The sequence below is a fragment of the Anomaloglossus baeobatrachus genome, chromosome 6 (genome assembly GCF_048569485.1).
Source record: "Anomaloglossus baeobatrachus isolate aAnoBae1 chromosome 6, aAnoBae1.hap1, whole genome shotgun sequence".
NCBI lineage: Eukaryota > Metazoa > Chordata > Amphibia > Anura > Aromobatidae > Anomaloglossus > Anomaloglossus baeobatrachus.
Genome location: NC_134358.1, coordinates 101476546 through 101497950, shown reverse-complemented (window position 1 = coordinate 101497950; position 21405 = coordinate 101476546). Strand labels below are relative to the sequence as shown.

General features: G+C 45.6%; 1 protein-coding gene across 2 annotated transcripts in view; it reads right to left on the bottom strand.

Annotated features, from left to right (window-relative positions):
- Positions 1–398: 398 nt before the first annotated feature.
- LOC142244097 (uncharacterized) overlaps positions 399–21405 on the bottom strand; it is a 126110-nt gene continuing 105103 nt past the window's right edge. For both annotated transcript variants that reach the window (XM_075316294.1, XM_075316295.1), the window contains one exon: positions 399–2183. In XM_075316294.1, the coding sequence (XP_075172409.1) occupies positions 2001–2183 (183 nt within the window). In that variant the 3' untranslated portion in view covers positions 399–2000. The remainder of the gene's footprint in view (positions 2184–21405) is intronic.

Sequence of the window (21405 nt, the reverse complement as noted above, 5' to 3'; positions counted from 1 at the left end):
CTCAGGGCAAATCAAAATACTGTAATGCGAAGGCGCCAGGCAAGGTGAAAGACTGCCTGCGCATGAGCACTACAGTACTTTGATTTGCCCTGAGCAGGGCAGACCAAAGCATGCCTGACCGCAATCCCGGCTTGTGTGGATGACGTAGGACACATCATCCATACTGGGCTAGGTCAGAGGAGGACCGCGATCACCGCAGAGAGGCGGCGCCGGATTGTAGAGTAATGACACCCATCGGAACGGACCGCCCCCTAGGTGAGTATTATAAAATTGACTTTTATGTTCTATAGAGCGGCCTGGGCCCTTACATACAGTATTCTAGAATGCAGTATATAAGAGCTCACTGATGGTGGCTGCAGCTTATAGTCACTAAATGTGGTGACAGGTTCCCTTTAATGTGTGCACATTGTCTAACGGTCGTCTGTTTTATTCCCCCATAAATTACTGCTACAGATTGACAGATAAAACAACACTCATTTCAATAAGTAATTTTTATTTTAATTTATCTCTCCACGTTGTCTGTATTAGGTTCTGTGCACACGTTGCGTTTTCAATTGCTGATTTGTCACAAAACTGCATGCAAATCCTGATGTCAGCAAAGTCAATGAGAATCCTGACGTCTAGTGCACACGTTAAGTCTTTGCAGATTTGGTGCAGAAATAGTCTGCAGTGTGACAATTCTTTTATCGTTTTTGCAACAATTTTTCACCCATTGGCTTCAATTTAAAAAATTCATGCAAAAACGCTCATTTTTTATGCTGCATTTTTCCTGCCAAGAGATGCAGAAATTTCTGCAAACAAATACTCAACATGTGCACATACCCTAAGGGTGCATGCCCACAATCAGTGTTTGTGGCGTTTTGGATGTAGCAAGTTTTCCCTGCGTCCCAAAACGCTGCATTGTACAGTACAAGCACAGTGGATGGATTTCTAGAAATCCTGTGCACACTGTGCTTGTTTTTTTTGCAGCAGACACTGACCTTTGGTGTGGATTTCCAAGCCACATCATGTCAATTGTTTGCTGTGGGTTCCATGCGTCCTCCATAGGGAGAACAGAAGCAGGAGACCGCAGCGCACTGAACCCTGATCGTGGGTACAAGAAGCTGCGATCTCCTGCAGAGGAGACTCGCAGCCTTGCAGGTCAGGACCCGCCGCGTCCAGGACACAGTGAGGTCTGATCGTGGGCACATACCCTAAGGGGTACTTTGCACGCTGCGACATCGCTACTGCGATATCATCGGGGTCAATTGAAGTGACGCACATACGGCGCTGGTAACGACGTTGCAACGTGTAAAGCCTAGATGCACCAATAAATGATCGCAAAAGCGTTGAAAATCGGTGATCTGTGTAGTGTCGGTCATTTTCATAATGTCGCAATAGGAGATACGATGTTGTTCCTCGTTCCTGTGGCAGCACACATCACTGTGTATGAAGCCGCAGGAGCGAGGAACATCTCCTTACCTGCGTCCCGCCTGCAATGAGGAAGGAAGGAGGTGGGTGGGATGTTTACGTCCCGCTCATCTCCGCCCCTCCGCTTCTATTGGACGCCTGCCGTGTGACGTCACTGTGACACCTTAGGAAGGAGGTGGGTCGCCGGCCAGAGCGACGTCGCAGGGCAGGTGAGTGCGTGTGAAGCTGCCGTAGCGATAATGTTCGCTACGGCAGCTATCACAAGATATCGCATGTGCGACGGGGGCGGGGACTATCGTGCTCGGCATCGCAGCATCGGCTTGCGATGTCGTAGTGTGCAAAGTACCCCTTAGAGTTACAAGTGGAGGCTACATATTGTGTCATAAATTAGTAATAATTAAAGACTATCATTTCGGGCCGCTATCTGATTGGCACATATACTGTAATCTATCATACCAGGAATGGCCAGCGAGAGGTATTATGATTTACAGAATGCAGCCTGTACGATATATACTCATTAACATCTAATATGATCTGAAATCACCGGCCAATATAACAGCATGTACTGTATATAGTGTGCAGTGGAGGGGCTAATTCCAGCTCATCTCCTCCGCCAGCCTCTCTACATTGTGGCTGATGCTGGAGAGCTGCTTCCAGGCCTCTTTGTCAGAGGAGTCGTCCAGATCTCTGCGGAGCTTCAGGCTATCCATATCGTAACACAAGCTGTCCACATGACCCTGCATGCGCCGGATTTCATCATTCTTCTCTGCGATCTGAAAAGAATGAAAACATTTGTTTTCTGGTTCACAGAACTACTGGTTTGTTCAATAGCTGAGCAATGTGGGGAAGGAAGTTTAATAATGAATCGTGGGGGGCTGGCGGTGCGGAGGATAATGCACACAGATGGGTTACTTGTGATCTGAACAATGTTAACTTAGTACCAAATGTAAAGCACATGACGGTTTTCTATGGAGCCAGTCAACACTAAACACGGGGACAAAAAAAGTCTATCTGTTTATAGATAATAAGCAGTAAGATGTACATCACGGACGCCCACGTCTGGGAAAATGGCTGTTTGTTCTTAAAGAAAATTTGATATCTCTCATATCCCTATCACAGTAAGCACAAGTCCTCCTTGGAGACCTTGCATTAAGGCGACGTTCATAGACATTTTTCAGAATTTCTGCACCCATTATATAAATTAGGTTTATTACTTTTTTCATTTTTTTTTTGTTACCATGCATTATTGCGTTTTTGACATTTGTTGGTATGTCATGCTTTAGAGGTCCCTAAAGTGTCCCTCTCTCACCATGTGAGTACCAAACCACCACTAACCACTTATACATAAAACATCTCTATATGTCTGGTCCCTACTGTACAACTAGGCTCCTGACCTCAACGTAATATCCTTGATGAACTGATAACCACTTCACATTGAATCTCTGGGCCATCAAACATGGCGCCCTGATAGATGTAACACATGTTATCTGCTAAGTTATCTGCAGGAGCACATTCAGTATCTGCCACATCTTGGGAAATGTTTCCCTTTTCAAAGCCTCCTGATGAACCTGTGAGGCAGGAGAAACGCGTCGAGGCTACGCTATGACACCAAACTTCTAAAGGGAAGTAATTTCTCCAGACATCTCTGTTATCATGCTGTAACACCTGCCTGGATAAACAGACTCAGGTAGAATGTAATGGACAGACTAAAGGGAAGCCCTCACCAAGGAGGACCCCAGAACCCTGAAACCCTTTAACCCCTATACAGGGATTTGGAATTACAGAAGGCCCTGGAGATTTCTACCCGTGGAAGGCTGCAGTCCGATGAGAGTAGTCGTCAGGCAGGGTCAAACCAGGAATAGCAGAACAGGGACAGAATCGGCAGGCAAAGGCGTAAACAGAAAACGTAGCAGTGGTCAGATCCGGGTCGGGCAGCGAGGTACAAAACAGCAGGCAGAAGGGTAGTCAACAACAAACAAGTCAGCGCACAGGAATCACAAAACAAACAGCACATGAGCCAGAATCAGAACTATCTCTGGCAGAGGTCAGCAGACAGGAGGGGGAATAAGAAGGGTGTGGTGTCTTCCCATTGGCTGTAGCTGAACACTGGCAACTTCAGCTGGTAGACACCCGCCACCTACAGTCAGCCAGCGGTACTGCAGATCCCAAGATAACCCAGCCCAGTGGATGATCGGAGCCTGCGCCCACCGGTGCCGCTGGCATCGACTCCTCTCCCATCACCAGCACCATCCACGGCAGGAACACGGCGTCACCTGGCGATCGGAGCTGAAGTCGCTGGAGCAGACTCCGGCGGTGACGTAACACATGTACTGCATGTGAAGTAGATTTTTATGCACAATAACACTCATTGAAGTGAATAATTGGTTAGTGTATTAAAGGGAACCTGGCAGCAGAAATTTCGCAATAAACCTAAAAGATTCCCCTTCTGCAGCTCCTGGGCTGTATTCTAGAAAGGTTCCTGTTGCTATTGTGCCACCTTTGAGACCTAAATAATTACTTTATAAAGTCTTACCTTTTTGTATGGAAATGTTTTTTATGGTCACGGGGGCGGGCTGTCTTGCGTATGTTATTCGCCTCCTGCCGCTTTACGCCGTCCCCCATTGCTCATTTCCATACATGAGGACGTCGCCCAGTGCTCCCGAGGTCTTGCGCATGCGCAGTGGCACTATCGCGGGACAGCACTGTGTAAAGCGTGACCGCTGGTGAGGTGATTGCGCAGGCGCGAGATTATGGGCGGCACTGTGATTGTCATCAGTACCCGCCCATAATCTCGTGCCGGCGCTTTTCCCTCTGCCTCCACCGTTATGCGCAAGCGCTGGCCATATGAACCCACGTCACCTATTACCGCAGGCGCGAGATTATGGGCGGGTTCTTGGATGACGCTGCTGATGACAATCACAGCGCCGCCCATAATCTCGCGCCTGCGTAATCACCTCACCAGCGGTCACGCTTTACACAGTGCTGTCCTGCGATAGTGCCACTGGGCATGCGCGAGACCTCGGGAGCACTGGGCGGCGTCCTCATGTATGGAAATGAGCAATGGGGGACAGCGTAAAGCGCCAGGAGGCGAATAACGGACGCAAGACAGCCCGCCCCCGTGACCATAAAAAACATTTCCAAACAAAAAGGTAAGACTTTTAATGTATTTATTTAGGTCTCAAAGGGGGCACAATAACAACAGGAACCTTTCCAGAATGCAGCCCACGAGCTACAGAAGGGGAATCTTTTAGGTTTATTGCGAAATTTCTGCTGACTGGTTCCCTTTAACACTATTAGTGCAGTTACTGACTCAATGTTTGATGGACGCAGAGATTCAATGTGAAGTAGTTATCAGTTCATCAAGGATATTACATTGAGGTCAGGAGCCTGGTTGTACAGTAGGGACCAGACATATAGAGATGTTTTTTGTATAAGTGGTTAGTGGTGGTTTAATACTCACATGGTGAGAGGGACCTTTAGGCCTAAGCCACACGGCGAGAAAAACGGTGCGAGTGGAGTGCGATAAAACATCGCATTCCCCTCGGACCAATTCTAGCCTGTGTGTCAGCACACATGGGCGATTATTTTCTCAGCCCTAATCGGACCGAGAAAACAATCGCAGCATGCTGCGATTGTAAGCTGAGTCTCTTTCTCTCGCACCCATTCAAGTGAATGGGGCGAGAGAAAAATCGCACTGCACTCGCGGTACACCGGTGTACTGCTAGTGCAGTGCGAGAATGGCAATAGCCGGCTATGCAGGAAAGAGGGAGAGAAATCCCTCCCTCCCCTCCTGAGTGCCGGCCCGCCCCCCGCAGCTGAGGTCTGCTCGCACGAACGGACCTCAGTTGCAAGGACACAGGCATGACACTCGGCTCTGCTGTACTGCCAGCACGAGCCGAGTCTCATGCAAGGGGATCGCAGTAGTGCCCGTGTGGCCCCAGCCTTAGGGTTAGTCCAGTGAGTGGGGACGCCATTTACACTTATTAGGGTGCCGATCTCCACAGGCAGGTAGGGCAGTTTATTAGGGGCGGGAGCAGGGCAATTAAAGTAGTACATTGATCCGGTCCGGTAGCCCTGTATACCTACCTTGCTTTTCCCTAATCTGTCCTTACTGTGTGGTACCTTTTAAAGGGGAGTGTTAAGGTTTTTGGTTATTTGTCAGATGACAGTTTTAATGCATATTTAATAAATTGACATTTTAGGAATTTTGTTTTTTGTTAACTCTTTACTTGGAATTCCTGGATTATTCCTATACAGTTAGCTAGTGATATACAGTATGTCATTCTGTAAATGAAGCTGCTTTGTTTTTGATACTTCTTGGAATATGGCTTTGACAAACCTTTATTGATATACTTAGGTGCAGGTACATGCATTTTAGATGTGTTTCTGCTGCAGAAAGACACTTAAAACACAAGAGCGTTTTTTTATCTGTGGATTTTCTGCATTTAATGCAAGTCTTTGGGGAAAATCTGCACATAAAAGTCAGCATACCCGCAAGACAAACTGACATTGAAACACGTACCGCAGATGAGCTGATGCTTAGCAAAAATAAAGCACAGTGGGCAGGAGATTTCTTTAATCCCATCAACTTTGTTGGAAGTGTATGGGTGTGTGCCCACAATCAGGACCCGCTGCATCCTGGACACGGCGGGTCCTGACCTGCGGGGCCACGACTCTCCTCCACAGGAGACCACAGCTACTCGTGCCCGCGATCCGGGCTCGGGCAGTTGTGGTCTCTTGCTGTGTTCTCCGCACTCAAGTATCCGGAGCAAAGAATTGAAATGCCTACGGCTTGGAGAGTTATACAGCAGTTCAGTTTACACTGTGGGCCGTACATTCACAGTGCGCACGAGATTTCTAGAAATCCACCCACTGTGCTTGTACTGTACATTGCAGCATTTTGGACTCAGCTGAAAAACACTGCATACAAAACGCTGTGAACCCTGATCATGGGCACACAGCCTAAGGCCTCCGACACACATCCGTGTCGCCGATACGTGTTTGGTACGTTTTTGCACGTACCGGCGACACGGAGACACGTACACCAATGTTAGCCTGTGGTAACAGGCACACACACGTAAAACCACATGGAACGTGTGTCCATGTTGTTTGTACGTGTGCGTTTATCCACACGTTCAACATGTCCGTTTTTCTCCAGCATCACGCAGGCACGGACCCGCTAAAGTCAATGGGTCAATGTCTGCACGTATGTGACACGTAGCATGTCAGTGTGCTACCCGTATCGTCCATGTGCATTTTTTAATTTAATTCTGGAAGCGATGTCGGTCAATCTCCCTCTGTCGGTCGGTCGGTATCTTTCTCCGTCAGGTGGTCGCTCTGTCTTTCTGTCTCTCTCTCTGTCTGTCCCTCTCTCTGTTCGTCGGTCGGTCTCTCCCCCTCTCGCATACTCGCCGATCGCCGATCACCGGCGCGGCGCTGCACAGCTGTTAAAAACCTCCGGCGGGTATTAATATTTTGAAAATGCCGACCGCTCATTATTCAATCCCGTATTCACTGCTTTCCCCGCCCATCGGCGCCTATGATTGGTTGCAGTCAGACACGCCCCCACGCTGAGTGACAGCAGTCTTACTGCAACCAATCACAGCCGCAGGTGGGCGTGTCTATTTCGTGCAGTATAATAAATAAATAATTTAAAAAAAAGGGCGTGCAGTCCCCCCCTATTTTGATACCAGCCAGGGTAAAGCCACACAGCTGGAGGCTGGTATTCTCAGGATGGGGAGCTCCACATTATGGGGAGCCACCCAGCCTAAGAATATCAGCCAGCAGCCGCCCGGAATTGCCGCATCCATTAGATGCGACAGTTCCGGGATTCTACCCAGCTCATCCCGAATTGCCCTGGTGCATTGGCAATTGTGATAATAAGGGGTTAATCATGGCACGCGTCTTCCTGAGATACCTTCCATGATTAACCTGTAAGTTAAAGAACATAAACACACACATCCAAAAAATCCTTCATTTGGAAAAATACAAAAAACAAACACCCTCTTTCACCACTTTATTAATCCACAAATACCCCTCCAGGTCCGGCGTAATCCACAGAGGTCCCACAAAGCTCTCAGCTCTGCTACGTGAAGGTGACAGGAGCGGCCACATACCATGACCGCTCTCTGTCAGCTCCATGCAGCAACTGAGGTGAGCCGCGCAATCAGCGATGACGTCACTCAGGTTACTCACGGCCACCGCTGGATCCTCCAACTGTAACAGCAAGTCGCCCAAGTGACTGAAGTGAGCTGAGCGATCTGCAATGAAGTCACAGGTGAGTTGCGGTCTCAGGTAGAGGACTCCAGCTAGCCGCGGATAGCCTGAGTGACAGCAGCGATAATCACGCCGCTAACTTCAGTCACTCAGGGGATTATTGGTCACCGGTGAGTTCTTCACGGGTGACCGCTAATCAGGACGCCACACACAGACAGAGCCGTGATATGACAATGAAGTCGGGTGAAGGTCATCTGAGTTCATTCTCATCGCGCGTCGCTGTCGGCTGTCAGCGGGTATGTAGCAACGACATTTTGCAACACACACGGATCATTTCAAACGGACACCACACGGACATTACACGTACATATCTCACACATACACAGACATTTCACACGCACACACGGCGAGCATACGCCATCACACGGATGTCACACGTACTGGAGAAACGCCCATAAAAAACGGTGAGACATGTACGGTTTTTTTGCGGAAGTGTGGCAGAGGGCTAAGACGCTGCGTTTTTTAAGTAGCAAAAGTACGCAGTGTCAAAACTCACCAAAGCTCATAGCGAAAGAAGAAACATATTTCTTTTGAAAGCAAACTGGACAGAAAATTCAAATATAAATGCGGGACTCGGAATACCGCTGGTGGGACCACATACTCTGCAGACCCTGTTTCATTGATTAAAAGCACTAGCTTCCCTTAAGATACTGCTATTTCCCCTGAAATCCTGCGCATGTGTGATCATTACATTCCCAATATCTTCAGAATACGCAGTGAGAATGTGACGATTGGCACAACTACTGAATTTTAGATGAGTTAGCACTGTCAATCAGTGCAACAAGGGGTGGAGATAGCCAGCAAAACTGTCGAAGGAAGGGCGCCTCTGGACGCACCTGTAGTTAACATTGCGTCAAAAACAATCCAATTGGTTTCTAAGGGTACTTTCACACTTGCGTTATTTTCCTTCCGTTACAATCCGCCCTTTTGGGAAACAGCGGAATCCGTTAACGGATTCCGCTGTTTCCCATAGACTTGTATGGTTGACGGATTGTACCAAAAGGAGCTGCGTTGCTTCCGCTGGGCGACGCTCCGTTGCTTCCGCCCAGCGGGAGGAACGCAGCATGTAACGTTATTTTGAGCAGCGGAATCCTCTGGATTTCACTGCGCATGCTCTTTTTTTTTTTTTTTTTTTTTTAAATCAAACTTTATTTTGGCTCGCGGTGGCCGAACGTTCAGCTGAGCGCCCGGCCGTCGGCAAGCGACAGCGCTCAGCTGAATGACCGGCCACCAGCATGCCCGGCCGCCGGCAAGTCACAGCGCTCAGCTGAGCGCCCGCCCGCCGGCATGCCCGGGCGCCGGCAAGTGACAGCGATCAGCTGATCACCCGGCGGCCGGCTGCAGGGAGCGATCAGCTGATCACCCGGCGGCCGGGAGCGATCAGCTGATCACCCGGCAGCCGGCTGCAGGGAGCGATCAGCTGATCACCCGGCAGCCGGGAGCGATCAGCTGATCACCCGGCGGGCGGGAGCGATCAGCTGATCACCCGGCGGCCGGCTACTGGGAGCAATCAGCTGATCACCCAGCGGCCGGCTGCAGGGAACGATCAGCTGATCGTTCACTATAGTCTGCCGCTGGTAAAACCGGGAAAAAAAAAAAAAAAAATCAAAACGAATTGCGTTGTTTTGCAGCATCCGTTGCATCCGTTGTGTCACTATATGCAACACATCCGTTGCATCCGTTACACAACGCAATGCAACGGATACCGTTCAACGCAAGTGTGAAAGTAGCCTAAAAGAAAGATATGGGGGTGATTAATCAAAGCTGTGAAAGTTGATACATTTGGTCGCAATGGGGAGTAGCATACAGTTTTATCAACTCTACGCCTTTTTTTACCAGTATGAATCAGCTCTGTCAAAATAGGTGGAGCTGGGGTGGGTCGGGGCATGAACACGTCCTCCTGTCAAATTCATTAAAAATACAAGAGCTTTGTACTCCATGGAATAGCATTTCTGGAGAAACAATGGAGGCACACATCACTTCTAGAGGCGCCAAATTTATTAAGTGGCCTGTGCCTCCAAATGAATTTGGCACCGTCTAGTTCAGCAACACTGGTGAAAGATATAGAAAATAATATAGAAAATCAAAATCCATCAGATCACCACTTCAAGTTAACAATAGTAGCTTGTTGGTTTCGGTGCACAGACGAAGATGTGGACTGCTTCCCAAGATGTGAAAAAGGTAAAGTGGAGAATTCTATCATCCGTAATTAAAAATACATTTATGTGGTCATACTAAAGATTTCAAGATTGGGTGTTACACCAGCCTTAGGGGTACTTTGCACACTACGACATCGCAGGTGCGATGTCGGTGGGGTCATGTCGAAAGTGACGCACTTCCTGCGTCGCTCTCGACATTGTAGTGTGTAAATCCTAGATAATACGATTAACGAGCGCAAAATCGACGTAATCGTATCATCGGTGTAGCGTCGGCGAATTCCATAATTTCGCTGACGCGACGGTCCGATGTTGTTCCTCGCGCCTGCGACTTCACACACAGCGATGTGTGCTGCCGCAGGAGCGAGGAACATCTCCTACCTGCGTCACCGCGGCTCCCGTAGGATATGTGGAAGGAAGGAGGTGGGCGGGATGTTTACGTCCCGCTCATCTCCGCCCCTCCGCCCCTATTGGCCGCCTGCCGTGTGACGTCGCAGTGACGCCGCACGACCCGCCCCCTTAATAAGGAGGCGGGTTGCCGGCCAGAGCGACGCCGCACGGCAGGTGAGTACATGTGAAGCTGCCGTAGCGATAATATTCACTACGGCAGCTATCACAATGATATCGCATGTGCGACGGGGCGGGGACTATTGCGCTCGGCATCGCAGCATCGGCTTGCGATGTCGTAGTGTGCAAAGTACCCCTTAGCGTGTTACTGCATCTCCAAGATCCTATCCAATTATGTAGTAGGTGTAATAATAATAATAATATTAGCAAATACCTACAATTAGAAAAGTATTATAGTTCTCCTGGTTAGCTATGTTGCTTACCTCATGTGCAGGGCATTGCAGTAGTTTAGGTTACAACTAAACTTGAGCAAGTACCTAACTATTCGTACTCTCTATACTCATAACGAGTACTGTCTAATACTTGCGTATTCATTCCGAATAGCGAGTACAATGCAATGCTCGTTATGAGTATAGTGAATACAAATAGTTAGATCCTCGCTCAACTCTAATTACAACCAACTAATTGTCGCTATATGAGTGGTCGTAACAATGGATACCTAAGCTGCAATTAGTTCTTTTTAAAGCGGTATGGTAGCTCAGTGGTTAGCACTACAGTCTTGCAACGCTGGGATCTTGGGTTTAAATCCTACTAAGGACAACATCTGCAAGGAGTTTGTATGTTCTCCCTGTGTTTGTGTGGGTTTCCTTCGGGTTCTCCGGTTTTCTCCCACTCTCCAAACACATACTGATAGGGTATTTAGATTGTAAGCCCCAATGGGGACAGTGATGTTGCTGTATGTATAGTGCTGCGAAATATGTTGGTGCTATATAAGAATAAAGATTATTATTATTCATTTTTGAGTTAGCTACCTGTGCTTTCTTTGATTTCACAGATGACAAACTGCCTTTACCCCATCTATAGTATTACTGGGAAGTTACAATAAGTCTTCACGTCAGACATTACTGTCTTGTAGAGATGATAATGTAATGTTTGTCAATTTTTAAATATAATCTGGATTTCGTTCTAACAAGACAAATAAGTAAGGGTCTCACTCCCCACACAGATATCAGCAGAAAGGAGGAGCTGGCATCTTGAATTTCAGCATGATAACATGATGATCATTCGTGCTCAAGAGCGATCAGACACCTCTACAAAACACATGGCAATGATTTAAAGAAGGATTCCCATCTCCAATATCCTATCCCAATATGTAGTAGGTGTTATAATAATATTATTAGCAAATACCTTCAATTAGAAATGCAGTATAATTCTTCTGATTCATTCTATCGCTTACCTCATGTTTAGGGCATTGCAGGAACTTGGGTATCCATGGTTATGACCATGAGAAGCTAACTAACTGACTATATGCGTGATGGTAACCATGGATACCTAATGTCCTGCAATGCCCTTCACATAAGGTAAACAATATAGCTAATCAGGAGAACAAAGGGGTAGAATCAGCTCACCCAGACATCATGGAGACTCCCATAGGAGACAAGTGCACGGTGAAGCCGGCCCGGCTGTGAAACTCCAAGGAGAAGAAAATCCAGCACTCGTGTCCAAAAATAGTATAAAAACTTGCTTTTTTATTCAATTCATAATGAAATGGAAATGAATCATATCCATAAAATATAAATTATAAAAAATCCCCATACAGATGAGATGAGATGTCAGGGGGGTACGCGTTTCGAGCTACATGCTCTTAATCTCAATCCACATTGAATAGACAACCAAATGGAGATTTAAAGGAAAAAGGGAGCTCTTTCCCTTTTTCCTTTAAATCTCCATTTGGTTGTCTATTCAATGTGGATTGAGATTAAGAGCATGTAGCTCGAAACGCGTACCCCCCTGACATCTCATCTCATCTGTATGGGGATTTTTTATAATTTATATTTTATGGATATGATTCATTTCCATTTCATTATGAATTGAATAAAAAAGCAAGTTTTTATACTATTTTTGGACACGAGTGCTGGATTTTCTTCTCCTTCTAATCAGGAGAACTATACTACATTTCTAATTGGAGGTATTTGCTATTATTATTAATATTAATATTATTATTATTATTATTATTATTATACCAACTACATATTGGGATAGGATCTTGGAGATGGGAATACCCCTTTTAAATAAGGTATCTGAATATTTTGGGTACAGAGGACCTTTTATTAGTTTGAGCATTGCCACATTACCCATGGATACCTAAAGTCCTGCAATGCCCTGCACATAAGGTAAACTACATAGCTAATCAGAAGACCTATAGTATATTTCTAATTGGAAGTATCTGCTGATCTTATTATGAATACACCTACTACACATTGCGATATGATATTGGAGATGGGAATACCCCTTTAAAGTGACCCTCCACCCTCAAATTTAAATTTGACCTTACATCTCTGATATATAGCCATTCCTTTATTATTCCGCTTCCTTCAATTCCTTTCTTTATGATGCCTCCAAGTCTTGTCCAAAATGCTCATCACCGTGGCCTGGGTTCTGAACTATGTCTCCCGTCATTCTGCTGACATGGGCTAATACAGAACTGACATCAGGGGTGCCACAGCATAAAGATATTCAGGCAAATATTATACTGGACTGTTGTACTATCTATCGCCTACGTATACTGATGATAAGCGCTAACAGTCATAGTCAGGACTCAAAGAAGTCATTCATGACCCTCACCCCTCGCTGCCGGCCCCTCTAAAGACATTAGTGCTGTAATCCTCTGTGCCATGTCCATCTGTTGTACACTGGTAGCGATGTACTAATTGTGACAAGACCTAAATCTATCAGGAATGGTAGTAGCATACTGATGACTGGTGGTGGTAATACGGTAGGAATATTTTTATTTACCTGGTACCTAAGGGAATATATTACATAAAATATTCAGAATTTGGTAATAATTTTCTTTTAGTGTCGCCATCACATAAAGGTTTTTTATGACACCACCCCCCATAGTTTTTGGTAGTTTTCACTCTTGTTTGCTACTTTTTCTTGCCCAAAAAATCTTGAACCAGAGGTGAGCCAACAGTCAACAGAAAATTAGAAACCACTATAGAAATGTTGCTTTTTTGTAGAATTTTTAACCTTTTTTCTTTTCTTTCGAGACACAGCATACTCAGGACATGGCACCCTCTTTTTATCAGGCATTTTCCATACAGTTCTGTATCTGTAGAAGGTGATCCCTCACGGGCAGGGTCCTCTCTCCTCCTGTACCTGCCTGTACCCTTGTATTGTTCATGATTATTGTACTTGTTTTTACACATGTACAGCACCGTGGAAAAAATGGCGCTATAATAATAATAATAATCATAAATAATAATAATATAGGGGAAAAATGGCTGAAAAAGAAGTAAATGCCTTCAAAAACGCAAGTATCGAAGGCATAAAATGCATGCCATTTATTCGAAGCACCAAAACAACATCACAAAATGTGTGTAAAAGGTAGCCTAAAATAAAAAAAAATCAACACAAAAACCCCTCGACTCTAAAAGGATGACTAGAGCAGAAGCAGGACAAAGGGGCGAGTAATGTCCGGAGCTTGCTGGTGAGCATCCTCCCCCACCTGCCCTGTTCACCAGCTGCCCATGAATAATCTGAAGAGGAAACAAGAAATTCAGGTTTGCAGACCACACACTTCCTATGCCATATCTCTTAGCCCCCCCCCCCCCCCCGAGGCAGTGCACGGACATCTGTTACCCAAGTATAGATCCTATGTTGTCTATACTGAGATCAACCAGGGTGAAACCACACTTAGATATCACTCCATGTCCATGTACTGGTCCACGTCACATAATAGCTAAATTATAAAGTGCCACGGAAATGCCGTAAAGTAATTGAAAAGTTCTGCGGAACGTGTTGGCGCTATATAAATAAAACTATTATTCTAACTAGCATTGTAGTGAGGCGAGAGAGCTCCACATGTGCAGTCACCTTTCCTATCACTGCAGCCAGAAGAATGGACCCCTCTTTTTTAGATAAGTGGTGGGAACAGCATTTATTAGAAATCCATGGCATGCCATCTTCATTAAACGCATGCACACTTGGTTTGGCAGAGTGGGAGTGTCTTCTATATGGTAAGATGCTGCCTGATACAGTGGTATTGTAACTTTGTGAACCCTTTAGAATTTTCCATATTTTCGCATAAATTTGACCTAAAACTATACCATACACCAAATTTTCACTAATTGAAAAGTACATAAAGAAAATCAAATCAAATAAATGATTAAAAAATATTAGATTATCATTTCTTATTTAAGAAAATGATCCAATATAACATGCCTGTGAGTGGCAACTTTTTTAAACTTTAAGACGCACTGGACCATAAGATGCACCTCAGTTTGAGAGGTCAAATTAGGGAAAAAAATTGAAGCAAAAAATGTGGTCATGACGTACTGTTATGGGGGAGATCTGCTGCTGACACTGTTATGGGGGTAATGTCCCCTAATTCTGTACTATTGTCCCCCATCTTGGGCTACTTCCAGGTATATATGTTCCCCATCTTGGTACGTATGATCCCAATCATGGGCCCATGCTAGTATATATGTTCCTAATCCTGGTATATATGATCTCCATCATGGGCCTATCCTGGTATATATGTCCCCCATCCTGGGATATATGTTCCCCATCTTGGTATGTATGATCCCAATCATGGGCTCATGCTAGTATATATGTTCCTAATTCTGGTATATATGATCCCCATCATGGGCCTATCCTGGTATATATGTCCCCCATCCTGGGATATATGTTCCCATCTTGCTATATATGTCCCCAATCTTGGGTCCATCCTGGTCTGTGTCCACAATCCTGGCCCATACTGGTATGTATGTCCCTCATCCTGGTATATATGTCCCCCATCCTTCCATCTGCTCCCCGGATGCAGGGCGTCATCTTCTGATGCCAGCAACTGACTTGGCATGTAAGCGATGGGCAGCGCATGGCGTCAGTGCCATGCACTTCCAGGCACATACCGACGTCAGCTGTCTGCTAATCCAAAATGAGTATTCACTGCTATCCTGCCCTGGATTATGGGTGTGGGGAGCAGTGAATATTAATCTTTTCAAATAGCAGACACACGTGAGCCCCAGTTGCTGCAATAAGCCAGTGGATGGGGCGATAAGTGTGTCCATTATTAATGAAAATGAATATTCACTGCTCCCCATGCCAGCTTCAGTGCCGAGAGGTGGATGGGATTATGGACGTGGGGTACAGTGAATATTCATCTTCTTTAAATAGCTGGTACACGTGTTTGCCCAGCCGCCAACTTCTTATATCCGCGACCATGCTCCTGTGACTCCGCTCCACAACCGCCACGGCTCCCCCACAGCGATGTAGGCACATCCGGACAGTAGGTGCAGAACGGGGGGTGCCGACCCTGCCTTACTTCAGTTGGATGCACGTCGGAGGGCGCACTCGGTGAGGAAAAGCACACAGGGGGCCCCAGACACACTGGCAGCCCGGGTCCCTCCTCTTTCATTCTTCTACTCACAGGGCTCCAGGGGTAGGGGGCGGGGACAAGAGCCATATGTAGAGGAGGCAGGCGAGCGCAGCTAGGATAGGGGCGCCTGATGCGGGGGTCCGCGGTGTCTACCCAGCAGCTGCATGAGAGTCAGACTTTCTCTGAGCTACTGTCAAGCTGACCGAGGCTGACAGAATCTGAAGCGCCGGCTCCCAGGGATAAGCTGCACTCATTTAGTTAATAAAACTGATTTTAATTTAATGAACATTTCAGTTGTATTATCGGTAACCCTTTGAACTCTGACTCAGGTGTCATATGTTCTCTTCTCTTTTTTGAAAAATATCTGTTCTATATAGACCATACCACTGCTAATGCCTTGTAACTTGGTGCTTATCCTGAGGAAGAAGTGGGGTTTCACTTCAAAACGAGATGCTAATGAAACACCTTTCATCTATTCTACGTATTGGACCCTTTATCTTTTCCATAGCAGTGCAGATTGATCCACGCTTTTCTCCAGGTTCCTGTCTATCTCCATACATGGCAGTTATACCAAATTATATATATTTTTTATTTTAATAAGAGTGTCACGCTAGGTATGGGGAAATACCGAGCAAACGGCAAAAAGGGAGGGGAGGGAAGAGGGAAACCCTGTGTCTAGAGGAGGGGGAGATGGTGACCCCTGATTAAACCTTTCACCGGCCCATGACGTCCCAATCTAGATTACTCACCTATGCACTGAGCACGATACCTGGCCCTAGCTGACCCTGAACTGAGCACTAATTAATGAACAAGTGAGAGGAGTACTAGTCAACCCCACTTAAGAGTACTTCTCACATAGTGAGATCGCTGCTGAGTCACAGGTTTTGTGACATACCAGTGACCTCATCAGCGATCTCGCTGTGTGGGACACTAAGCAGCGATCTTGCCCCTGCTGTGAAATCGCTGATCATTACACACTGTTCTGGTTCATTTTTTGCTCGTTGGTCTCCCGCTGTGCAGCACACTTCGGCGTGTTTGACGGCGGGAGACCAACAAGGACCGACTCTGTGTAAGCAGCATACGCTGGTAACCAGGGTAAATATCGGGTAACTAAGCAAAGTGCTTTGCTTGGTTACCAGATATTTACCCTGGTTACCAGCGTACACCGCTTTGCGCTGGCTCCCTGCACACGCAGCCAGGGTAAATATCGGGTAACTAAGCAAAGCGCTTTGCTTAGTAACCCGATCTGTACCCTGGCTACGTGTGCAGGGAGCCAGCGCTAAGCGGTGTACGCTGGTAACCAGGGTAAATATCGGGTAACCAAGCAAAGTGCTTTGCTTAGTTACCCGATATTTACCCTGGTTACCAAGCGCAGCATCGTTACACGTGTCGCTGGTGACTGGTCGCTGGTGAGATCTGCCTGATTGACAGCTCACCAGCGACCATGTAGCGACACACCAGCGATTCTGACCAGGTCATATCGTGGTTGGAATCGTTGGTACGTCGTTTAGTGAGATGGTACCCTAAGTCCTAAAGAACACACAGGGAAAACAAACAGGGGAAAGCAAACAAACATCTCCAAGATAACTTAGGGAGAGGAACAGCAACATACAACGTTTTTCCAGATGATTACAAGCCAACTGCTTGCAATTAGGACCGTATGGAAACTTAATTTTATCACCAGCAACATAAAATAGGGAAATGCAGGTATATAATGATATAATGATAGCAGCTGAAAGGAAGAGATCTCCTCAGGGTCCTAAAGGGGAAAGAGTAAACCGTAACAGAGAAGACATGCAAAACTCCGTTCACACCACAGAGAAAAAGATGAAATATCAAGGAGCAGTTTGTGCCGCCAAACACAGCGACCATCAATGTTCAATCGGAAAAAATGCAAAAAAAAACAACTATAGTTCAGTATGCAAAAAGAAAGAAATGTGTTTTGGAAAATGGCAACTCAAATTTATTTTTATTTTTTGCAAAGTCCAAATTTTTTTTAAAAACACTAAAATAATGAAAAAAGCTATACAAGTTCGATATCACCATAATCATAGTGATGTGGAAAGTCATGTTGGTATGTAGTTTTTCTGCAAACTGAAGTCTTTAGAGACAAATCCCCCAAGACAATGAAAGAACTGCAATTTTTTCACAATTTCACAGCACTTGGAATTTGTTTCTCCATTTTATAGTAGATTAAATACAGCAAATTAATAGATGAAATGTAAAACCACAAAAATCAAGCCCGATTATGGCTACGGGGAAGCAAAAAATAAAAACAGTCATTGCTAAAAAGTCATTGGAAGCAAGGTATAAAAAATAAGAGAACAAAAATCAAAATGTGTTCATGTGTATGGAGATCGCACAGTGCAGAGCATACAGGAGGGCGGCTAGAGAGGAAATCAAATACAATTTCTATGGTCCTGGTTATTGTATAGCAAGGTGGACGTCTTTACTGACATTACACAATTTGGAAGGCTTTCATAATACGTCTTGTGCCACAGTCTCCAGAGATTTTGTGACACAATCTCCAGATATTTAAGGTTGCAAAACTCACCTTTCTATATATTGCACTTCTCCATTTTATCTTCTCTCAGCAGGGCTCTCTTTATTGTACACCATTGTGACTACCCCCTGCATTGGCAAGTCAGCCACATACCCAAGATTACTGCCCCGACAGGGTCCCCCTTTTACAGGCATGCTTGTTTTGGCTGACCCTGCATGTTCTTTACAATACAAAGATTGAGATAAGCAGCTGTCAAACATCTCTGGTGACAGCTGTTTTTCGGGGGCAAAGCACACTGTCCACACATATGAGATAGCGGTCAGCCAAATGCCCATCCGGCTGATAGCAATCCTGACTCCTCTGAATTGCATAAAACGTTTTTCGAAAAAGGTGTCAGTTTTACGTTAAGCCTTAACTAAAAAGAAGAATCTGATTGGTTGTTATTAGTGATTGGCGGACCTAAACTGTAAAATTCCGGATCTTCGCGGGTTCAAAAGTAACAGAGCACCGGGCCCGGGGAACATTGGAACAGTTGTCATGTACAAGGGCCGGTGGGCATATCCAACCTCAATAAATATCTTTATGAAGACCCAATAGTTCTGCTATAGCTCCACTACAGACCCCGTACACATTTGACTAAAGTTGTCTGAACCTGCCAATATCGGCAAGATCAGGAGACAATCTAAAATGTACGGTGGGCTCCCGACTCCCCTCTGACAGATAATATAATCGAAGAAATAGATCCAGCCTATCATAGTAAAGACACTTCTCTTATAGAAAACAGAGGCACTCGGCAAGTGTATGGAGGACTCTGGAGGGATACCTGTTGACCGAACCATCTAATGTATATGAGGGTTCACCTCTCCGCAGTTCCTCTAATCCTTATTAGACCACACACGGGCTGACCATCATAGAAAGAATCCAATTCGATGCCATATGCATTTCTGTTCTTTCCTGCATTTGTTTTCTAATTCAGAGATCCAGCCCTACATATAACCTCCGCTTTGCTAACCACCATCTTCTCTTTACCATTCTACTCCACTCATCACGCTCTCACATAGACGACTTCTTCCGTGCCTCACTTGTCTTCTGGATATTCCTTTCTCATCCTATCTAAAGGTCCAGTCACACTAAGCAACTTACCAGCGATCCCAACAACGATAGGGATCGCTGGTAAGTTGCTAGGAGGTTGCTGGTGAGATGTCACACTGCGACGCTCCAGCGATCCCACCAGCAACCTAACCTGGCAGGGGTCGCTGGAGCGTGGCTACACGAGTTGCTGGTGAGCTCACCAGCAACCAGTGACCAGCCCCCAGCGCCGCGTGGAAGATGCTGCGCTTGGTAACTAAGGTAAATATCGGGTAACCAAGGACAGGGCTTCTTGGTTATCCGATGTTTACTGTGGTTACCAGCCTCCGCAGAAGCCGGCTCCTGCTGCCTGCACATTTAGTTGTTGCTGTCTCGCTGTCACACACAGCGATCTGTGCTTCACAGTGGGACAGCAACAACTAAAAAATGGCCCAGGACATTCAGCAACAACCAACGACCTCACAGCAGGGGCCAGGTTGTTGCTGGATGTCACACACAGCAACATCGGTAGCAACCTCACAAAAGTTGTTCGTTAGCAGCGATGTTGCTAGCGATGTTGCTTAGTGTGACGGGGCCTTAACACTCTGAAAACATACTTACCTCTTCCAATAAGTATACCATGGCATAAAAGTGTCCAACATCTGATGTCCCAACACCACCTTCACCAGACATGTCTAGTGCTGCTTATTCCTTTCCCTAAGCTTCATACAGATTGTAACCTTTTAATGGCAGGGCCTTATGTATACACTGAGACAGATTTACTTATTATAATTTTTAGACAGTCAAAAAACTACAGCAAATTTATGAAACTGCTGTTACAACTCCAATTCCAAAAAAGTTGTGATGCTGTAAAAAACGTAAGGAAAACAAGAATGCAATGATTTGGAAATCTCTTATAACCATATATTTTTCACAAGAGAACATAGAACACAGATCAGAAGATGACATTACATAATTTCCATTTAATTAAAAAAAAAAATAACTCATTTAAAAATTGATAACAGCAACACATCTCAAAAAGTTGAGACTGGGTTAACAAAAGATTGGAAAAAGTGGTACTAATGAAAAACAGCTCGAGGGTCAAGTTTTAAATAAATCACATGACGTGCATAAAAAAGCATGGTAGAGAGGCAGAGTCTCTCAGAAGTGAAGATGGTCAGAGGTTTACAAATCTTTGAACAACTGCAGCTAAATATTGTGGAATAATTTCAGAAAAATGTTTTTTTCAACGTAAAACTACAAATTCTTTGAATATCCACCATGTACAGTACACTAAAAATTTACAGACTAATGTAAAAAGAAGGGGCGTTACACAACAGTAGACATGGCTCTGTGCAAATGAGATAATTGTTTCAAATGAAATGGAGAAATGTCCAAAGTTCAACATGTTTTATATTATGTTGTGGATAATAAATATAACGGTGTAGGTAATGGTGTCGGTCGAGAGCAGGGGACAAGGGCTCGCCACCTACACCATTGTAGGGACCCTAGCTATCCCTAATCCCAGAGAGGTATCTCTGATGGTGAGAATATCTGGGTCGCCTTCCTTGCCCTGCTCCTGACCAGCCCTGATCTTACACCCACTACCCTGAACCCCTGGGGAGGACTGGAGCAGGAGTGATAAAGCCAACATAAATAGACAAACAGGGAAAAGCAAATCTCTATGTCACGGCACACACACACAGAGGTATAAGACAGAGAGTTTAGGAGGAAAATAAGATCGGGGGTAAAACAACAAGACAACTGGAGAACTCCACAAGAACTCCACACACAAAGTAATACAATCACCAGGACTGGGATACAACAGCACACGGACTGGTTTAGCAAAAGCTATAGTTAGTATAGAAAAACAGGCTCCACCATCTTAAAAAGGCGGGGAGTGAGTGTGATAGGTCTCCCACAACATGTGATCCAAGAGGTAACCAGCAGGCTAAGGCCGGTGTCACACTTGGGAATAACTCGTGTGTATGTCTCGCATTGCATCAAGCAGCACAGACTCACACTCTCCTCACAGGAGCGGGTCA